At 41.5% G+C, this 9,155-nt stretch overlaps 1 protein-coding gene across 1 annotated transcript; it reads left to right on the top strand.

Moving 5' to 3' along the window:
• Positions 1–2,192: 2,192 nt before the first annotated feature.
• On the top strand, positions 2,193–7,178 carry LOC134177488 (uncharacterized). The gene is made up of 9 exons (XM_062644274.1): positions 2,193–2,308; positions 2,406–2,515; positions 4,017–4,334; positions 4,688–4,978; positions 5,039–5,335; positions 5,998–6,099; positions 6,160–6,199; positions 6,462–6,858; positions 6,915–7,178. The coding sequence occupies exons 2-9, from the start codon at positions 2,413–2,415 to the stop codon at positions 7,020–7,022; spliced, it is 1,656 nt and encodes a 551-aa protein (XP_062500258.1). The 5' UTR covers positions 2,193–2,308; positions 2,406–2,412; the 3' UTR covers positions 7,023–7,178.
• Positions 7,179–9,155: the final 1,977 nt, after the last annotated feature.

The following is a 9,155-nucleotide window of genomic DNA, read 5'->3' on the forward strand; positions in this document are numbered from 1 at the left end:
AAAACTATCCAATTGACACTCTACTTTACAACAGTTTACCAAGCTTGCAGTCTGCTACGTGGACATGAATGAAGGCAATCCAACAAAGCTCAGAAAGGTTTCCAAACATAAGGTTAATTAACAAATTCTCTTGCAGCATTTGATATTTTGTTTTTCTATACAGATTCAAGCTCTTGATGTTTCTCAGATCGAGTCGGAAAAATTGACCGGTGACGTCACGATTAGCACACGTAGAAAGATAAGTCAACACTCACGTATAATTAAAAAATAGCATGGCATAAAAAACTATGTCGTACAAAATATAGTCTGGCACGTTTTATCAAAACATAGAGACATAAAGTGATGCAAACAATATAGTCTGGATGGCTGAACCTACATATATAGTTGCGTCATTGGATACTTGGTTTCGACATGCGCGGTCGATAATTAGAAGGAAGAAGCGAAGCTTAAAAGGTTTTGTCTCTAGTTAATTAGCATCCATATCGGTAACCAGTGTCTTAAAAATATTTTAAATTATAGGTATATACTTGCCTGGTCACGTATACTGATAGATCTAGCTAGATATACGATGAGCGTGTGTCACTGTGTGTGTGTGTGTGTGTGTGTTGTTGTTGTTATTGTTGTTGTTGTTGTTAACCTGTGTACGGAAACACACTAGTAATCAGTGGCGTCACTAGATCTCTAAATTGGTAAGGCCAACTGTTTATTAATTAACAATTGGGCCCCAGCAGGAATGCCTATGCACAAGCCCGTACAGAGAGGGGGTTCGGGGGTTCGTACGACCCCCCTCAGCTCCTTGGGGTTCCGCTGCTTGAGGCAATGACATAGACACATTCGACTGAGTAACTTCCAACGCTGTATCTAAAATTTCTGCGCTACCCAACGTCTAGATGGTTTCCTATAGCATAATTACATACGCAAGGCTCTTTGAAGTGTACACATGATAAAAGAACAAGCCATTATTAGATATCAGGCATTGCTGCAGGGCGACGCGTGTCAGGATGGTACAAAAAATGACACGAAGTGTTCGGGTGCGATTCGTAACAGGGTACACGAGGACATCTATAGTGCCCCGGATAAACGATACTACGTTTGCCACCGGTAGAATGGGTCGTCCCGAAGAGCGGGAGAAAGCGAGGAAGAGGGCTGCTTCTGCTTGCAAAATCATTGAAGTGATGTTTGCGGCAAAGCGTCAGAAGACTGAAGAGTTGCTAAAATGTACCCTCGCAGGCTCCAACTAGAATCTGTGTTGAAGACTTAGCTTTTTCCGTGCTAGCAGTGACTTTGTCTTTGTGAGCTGATAGATTATTATAAAGATATTGCAGAACGTAAATTTAGATTACACGGCAGCACCACTTTTAATTAGTAAATGGTCCCGCTCCCCTCCCAAGAGCCTGCGTACGGGCTTGCTATGCATCTGGCTTACATATGTCGCTGCAAGTAGCGCCAAGCCAATTTTTGCAACAGCGCCAGAGCAGCGCCGACTAATTAAATTTAAGTTAAGGGCACGCCCATTACGAATTGCTATTCGTAGTTCATAAAGACGACCGCATATGTCAATCTAAATGGCTAAATATGTCAAAGTGAAGAACGACTGATTCCTACTGCATGGCTAGGCAAAAGGCTAAGTCTGGTGACTCTGCATGGACCTGAGATGAAGACATCAGCTGTCGTACGTACAAAAGTGCAACGCCAAGTATACTGTGGCGTCTAACATTTATAGGGAGTAACGTCAAATGGGCACACACCTACTATTGAAACCACGGTTTATGAAGTGCACCGACGCCACAGATGCGCCACTCAATAGGTGCCTGTGTGAGCGGCGAGTCGTCAGCTGTAGTAGGTGTGGTCTTCTAAAGACTAATCCGGCGTCTCATTTCTTCATGCCTGGAGTGGCGCCACCGATCACAAAAGTCTGCAATTCACATGACATCAACTGTGTGGTCACAGATACCTTGCAATGCCCCATCACTACTCCGGCTCAACAATAACTAACTACACACCTGGTCTCGAGCAGCCAGCAAATCTCCTCGTATTTTTCAGTGCCATTCGCTTCCACCGTCCACATATGCACTTGTATACAAAGTCTACGCTGTCAAATTTTATCACGATTGTACAAGCAAACGAAGCTATGAATATCAATTTGATCGCGTGTGAAAGGATGTGACTAATTTACCACTAGGTCACGCCACACGAACGCTTTCAAGTGTCTACAGTGGATCCTTGAAGAGTTGAACAACAGACGTCGATCAGTGCGTCCTCAAACGAACAACTCTTACCGACTAGCCCAGAGAGCCACTCTCAAGATGTATACAAATGTGTCTCCACGGTTTTGCTGTTTTGTAACGCATTGCTATATTGTTAGCGTTTTGCCTTTGGCTGGTTTTGTCAAAGTTTGTTTCTAGACTGCCTATGCGCTGTTGGTCTATGATGTGTGTGTTGTTATCGACAGCAGTCATGGGGCTGGGTTTGTTGGTGTGCACAGCGTTTGCAGCTGACGATGACGTAAAATGCAGTAAGTTTTGTAGAATTCTTGAGATTTTTTTGATATATGATGTACTATTGCGCTAAAACGACTAGTTTTGTGATAAGGGTGTTTGTACACTCGTACCTACGTTCGTGGATGGCTCACGTGCCCTGCATGTTTTCATTCACGCGTCGCATGTGCCACGCATGCAAAGTGTGTGCGGGCGGGCGTGTGTGTGTGTGTGTGTGTGTGTGTGTGTGTGTGTGTGTGTGTGTGTGTGTGTGTGTGTGTGTGTGTGAGTGTGTGTGTGTGTGTGTGTGTGTGTGTGTGTGTGTGTGTGTGTGTTTGTGTGTGTGTGTGTGTGTGTGTGTGTGTGTGTGTTTGTGTGTGTGTGTGTGTGTGTGTGTGTGTGTGTGTGTGTTTGCGGGTGTATGTGGGTATGTGTGTGCGTGCGTGTTTGCGTGTGTGTGTGTGTGTGTGTGTGCGTGCGTGCGTGTGTGTGTGTGTGTGTGTGCGTACGTGCGTGTGTGGGTGTGTGGGTGAGTGTGTGTGTGTGTCTATTTGTCTGTATGTATGTATGTATGTCTATCTGTCTGCCTGCCTGCCTGCCTGCCTGTCTGTCTGTCTGTCTGTCTGTCTGTCTGTATGTATGTATGTATGTATGTATGTATGTATATTTTAACATCGAAACATACAAACAACAGAACCAAGCAACTGTACTGTCCCAATCGCACATAATCTCTGTCAAACTAAAAATATGTCTGTCTGTCTGTCTGTCTGTCTGTCTGTCTGTCTGTCTGTCTGTCTGTCTGTCTATCTGTCTGTCTTTCTCTGTTTGTCTGTCTATCTGTCTGTCTGTTTGTCTATCTATCTGTCAGTCTGTCTGTCGGTCTTTCGGTCTGTCTCTCGGTATGTCTGTCTGTACAACATGTATTCCACTGGTTTTTTAACACTTTTGCTTTTGGGCTCTATGGCTGAAGACTATCTCGATAAGATCTCCAAAATGTCAAAAGATGCAAATGGACATAACAGCAAAACAGACTTTAGAGATAGATGGAGAAAGCAACTCTCTGTAGTTGTACAGTCTTGCAACTCTCGTGTGACTTTTAAAATGTTGTCGAAGTTGTCTAAGTGCAATTTTGATGATTTTCTGTATGATAAAGACGTTCAACATTTTGTTCATTGACTGTTATTGTTATGCATACGTAAAGTCAGCGATTGTTACTGGTAGAGTGAGAGTTCAAATATAACAATCTGTCTGTCCGTCTGTCTGTCTGTCTGTCGGTCTGTCTGTCTGTTTTCTGTCCGTTTGTCTGTCTGCCTGACTGTCTGCATGGTTGTTTGTTTTCTGTTTGTCTGTTGGTGTGTGTGTGTGTGTGTGTGTGTGTGTGTGTGTGTGTGTGTGTGTGTGTGCATGTGCGTGCGTGAGTGGCTGCGTGTATCTGTACGACCTATGCACTTGCCTCTGCGCATGCATTACATGTCTTTGCGTCGTGTAATTCAACAGACAAGCCATAAACATCTTGTCTCATTTCTTCTTCATTCGCAGGAGAAGCCATTCTAGACGTGCAGTCGTCATCCGATAAACCTCTTGATGTCTACCAACTAGAAAACCAAAGGACCTCACTAATACCTTCAGTCTTGATTAAAGAAAGTGTCCATCCTAGCAACATGGCATGGTACTACAAACAGACCGCAAACGGACTAGAAATAAAATTCAAGTTAGGCCAGAAAGATATCGACTTCACAAGATGGTACAGAAAACTCTATGTTACCATGACAAACAATAGCAGCATGATTCATGTGCGCTACAAAGTGACAGGAAATCCTAGCCTAACAGGCAATTGGGGAATCTTACATATCGGAAGTAAGCCTAAATTGTTTTAGGCAGGGGCATAGCGTGGCATGTGCTAGACAGGGCTATACAGTCCCCATCATTTGTAGACGTGGTCATAAAATTGTGGACTGTAATACGCGTGAGTATCAAAGCTGTATATATGCATCATCCTTTTCCCAGTCTGGATCTGCCACTGATTCTACCGTATCAGTCAATTAGAAGCCAATAAAAGTGGGCGTGTCTATAAAATGGGCGTGTCCGTAAAAATGGGCGTGCCCCGTAACATCAAAGTTTAACTTAATAAACTCCTCATTTCTAGAGGTCACGCTACGCCCCTGTTAAAATCAGATTTTTAATACTAAACGACCAAATAACATTTGCAGAGAGACCTGTACTCACTATTCTGAATGACACTCGAGTTCCATTCGCGGTGACGGAAAACGGCACTTTGAAATTATGCTTTCAAATCATCGGTTCACCTCGACCCACAAACTTGTCGTTGTACCGTGTGATTGGTGATGAATGGAAAGTCGAAGTCGCTCGAAATCGTTACACAGTCGACGGCAACTGCCTGACGTTTGCTCGAGTGGGAATGGGAGACGCGGGAAGGATGTCGGTTGAAGCATCAAACTGTTTCGGTGTCGATAATGTTACATTCAGTATTGTAGTGCAAGGTATGCATGGACAGATACTGTTGCTTGATTAACAGCCAGCTAGTTGCAGTTTGCGTACAGAACCAACGACAATGTTTCCAACAACTACGACTACTGATGCATTCTCAACACACTCCACATCAACTGCATCTCCTTCTACAACTCCTTCGACGACCCATCATACAACAGTTTCAACGTCTGCTACCGCACGCTCAAGTCAAAAGCATTCGTCTGTAGTGGGAACTCTTTTCCTAACGAAAGAGAACCGAATTCCTTCGAGTGGCACTGACAAAGATGACGGTCGGTCTCGTGTAGCGTCTACCTCTCTTCTGAGCTCTGCTGTTACTGTTACTCTAAGAACAGCTAGTGATGCAATGCGTTAGTTTTGTATATATTTAATTAATACATTCAGTTTAATTTATTATTTTTTATGTTATTTATATATAAATAATTTATATTATCTGTACGTAAATGATTTATATTATTTGTATATAAATAATTTATATTATTTGTATTCTGTGTATTGTCTATTTCTGTATATTATGTATTTATACAGTATTTTATAAATTGATTTAGATCATTTAGTTGTATTATTTTATATCATATCTATTACAAATTTATATTATTTATATATTATTTATATTATCTATACTATTTACATTAAATTACGTATGTATTTATGTATTTATTCATCTATTTTATTTATTTATACTATTTATATGTGTCGTGCTCAACCAGATCAGTCTTATCTGGTTTGTAAGGACTCTTGTAAGCACCTGGGGCAAACCTTGCCTCGGAGGTGCCCAGACCATCATGGCTGTCTAATCAGAAAAACATGCTACTCTAGTTTTCCGACATGGAACGCGCTCCTGTTATTATTTATATTATTTATATTATTTATATTATTTATATTGTTTATATTATTTATACTATCTATATTATATATTTATGTATACTATTTATGCTTATTTATAATATATTATTTATATTTATTTATAATATATTATTTATTCAGTCATCTATTCTAAATTTGATTTTAGATTTTCCAATTTGGGGCTATTGTGTTGGAGTTGTGGGAATATTGATATTGATTATTTTGATAATCATATCTTTCATCCTATTTATGAAACTGCGTAAAAGTAGTAAGTTACGTCTACTTGAGCATGTCGTGCAGTGAGATAGCCGTCACTATGTTTTCTTAGAAAAAGAGAATAAGGAAAAATCAAATGAAGATTCTAACAAGTAAGTTGATTGTATGGAGATAGCTTTGATAATGCTGTTTAGTTGGTTTGAAATGTTTTGTTGTTGGCGTGTGTACGTGCAAACACACACACACACACACACACACACACACACACACACACACACACACACACACACACACACACACACACACACACACACACACACACACACACGAGTCGGGGACTGTACTCTGACCCTATATGCATGTCTGCATCTTGTTTTACACTCAGTCACTAACAGCAATTTCAAAAACTTCTAGTTTCCTCAAAAAACTCTCTAACAATTCAACTACTAAAGGCGAGAGAGTCTACCACGAGATGCGCTCTCCCCTGCGAGTCTTCCGAAAACCGAGCAGCACCGACATTCACTACGTCAACCGCGAAGCTGTAGCGCCACACAAAACCCAACAAACAAGCCAAGAAAATGAACTTACAGGATACACGACCGTTTCTCTATCGGCCAATGATAAAGCTGTGTCGAGCGAATACTCTTCATGTCTACCACCAAGGCGCGTAAATAGTGCGAAAGCAACGACATCACAACTTCCTATCTACGATGTGCCCGACGCTGCGTTGTACAACTATCCCACTAATGGCAAAGCTGCAATTGAAAGAAATTACTCTACAGTCAATTCAGAGACTAAAACAATCAACCAGGTATTAACATCAACCAGTGTTACACTTGACGTGACTGACGTAGATTGTCGTTTTAGAAAATAGTTTATTCTGAAGTGAGCATCGGTGAAGAGCAACAAACGCCGCCGTTACGGACATTTCGTCCAAGGGCGCCAATTCAGTACGCATCTATTGATGTTCCGTGAGATTCTAAGAACACATAGATATAATACATGAGCAGCGATTGACGTGACTGTTCCGAGTGTAATTAGGTGAAGAAACACTTCCAACTATTACGCACGTTCATATGTATAGTAAAGATTGTCTCATCACACCGTGCACGAACGGTGGAAAGAATTCGATCTGTTGTGTGTGACTCTCTGAATCTGATGTGCAATGTAATATTTCGCGACAACGTGCATGCATGCATGTACCTAATCAGGAAGCAAAGGTGGGTAGTACGGCCTAGCGTGCGTTAAGTATGCGTGTTTATATAAGAATTAGCGCATGCTACCCAGCAAAAATATGTTTTAATGAGCAACATCTACTGCCAAGAATAACGCAGAGAATGACCAATAACTAACGTAATTAAAATATATTAGTTACATAGACAAACCCGAAGTACTCTGTAATGGGCCAATGACGATAGTACAATTTCGAAAAGTGGTACGGCCATGACCGTGCCGCCAATGCCCTTTCGACGCCCCTGATGTTTACGCTATTAGTAGATGCAGGTGGTACGTATACGTAGCACACACGTGCTCCATGTAGGCTAGAGTACCGCTAGTTGTAAATACCGCCGGTCCTGTCGTTTGCTGATTTTACATGATCTCTTTACCAGAACTTGACTTCTTCTCAGTTGTAGCTAGAGTTCTCTCTGATGGTGCACCTGTGTTCTGACCATTGTTAGCACTAACTTTTATTCTGTATGTTTTACTTCGTAAGAACCGTCAACTTTAAACTGCATGAAGTATAAGCGACAGGAGCGTACCTGGCGCATTTAATGATTCGTTTCTTCTAGTGCTTAAGTGGATTTCTCACTGAATCACAGCCTATTTAATTATTTAATAATTAATTATCAGGTATATCGGAGGACAGTGGTAAATGTGTAACACTGCACATTGCCCGTCAAGGAGTTTTGGAGTCTAAATCTGCTTACATCAATCTAGCTACATCTGGAAGGTGGGACCCAGACCAGAACTTTAGCAGTTACAACATATACATTTAAGGATGGCGTTTATGATGCCAATTGTGGCACCAGGATTTAAAATTGTAGCATAATGATTTAAAATTGTTGCACAAGGATTTAAAATTGTAGCACCAGGCTTTGCGTCGAGAAGTCGTATACACTTGCATTCGTGGCTAACCTAGACTTTACGGGTCGGAGATAATGAGAGCATTGTATAGACCATTTTGCAACTATTGATTTAGAAGCACCGTCTAGAGCAGTTTGGTTTGCTCGACTTAGCCAATTTTTCAAGTTTTAGACTTAGTCAATTTGCTGATATGATATTAATCAAGTGGTACCGGAAAGCGCTTTGAGGCCTTAATTTTGCCACCAGCCATAACTAGGGGCGGCAACACTGACAGCTGTTGCAAATACTGCAGATTGTATAGTCATATACAGTGAGACTGGACAGAAGTGGGTCGGTTCGTTCGCACCCCTCGAATCTTACATAAATACGGGCCTGAGTTAGTGGACTATACGACTCCATGCATTCATGCGTGCCCGGGCACCAAGGTCCCTAAGAGGTGTGTCACTTCTAATCCTGGTGTGCGAGTCCCCGGAGGTTTGGGGCATCTACGCGGCCATCAAGCTTAGAACGTTTCGGAGTTAAAATAACTATAAATATATTATTTACGACTTACATACGAATAGCTATACGAACGATTGATGTAATTATCTAGAGGTTTCTATCAATATTCGATAATTGATTTAACTCCTGTTGTCCTCCATTGTTGTATAGTTATGCATAATCTTTGTGGGCAAACGCTGATCTTCCGAGATGTCGTAACCATCTTAGCCTAATTGCCATTAGTGACTTGACTCTGCCGGTGTTTCCACCAACCCAGGATCTGGTGATTATTATTTGACGATATTTCTCTGACTGTAGAACAGGCGCACATAAAGCTACACACACACACACACACACACACACACACACACACACACACACACACACACACACACACACACACACACACACATACACACACACACACACACACACACACACACACACACACACACACACACACACACACACACACACACACACAGCTCTTCTTTACATTAATATCTAAATTTAGATAAGTATCACGCTTGATCCCTTCCAAAG

Source organism: Corticium candelabrum, chromosome 3 (genome assembly GCF_963422355.1).
Source record: "Corticium candelabrum chromosome 3, ooCorCand1.1, whole genome shotgun sequence".
NCBI classification, from domain to species: domain Eukaryota; kingdom Metazoa; phylum Porifera; class Homoscleromorpha; order Homosclerophorida; family Plakinidae; genus Corticium; species Corticium candelabrum.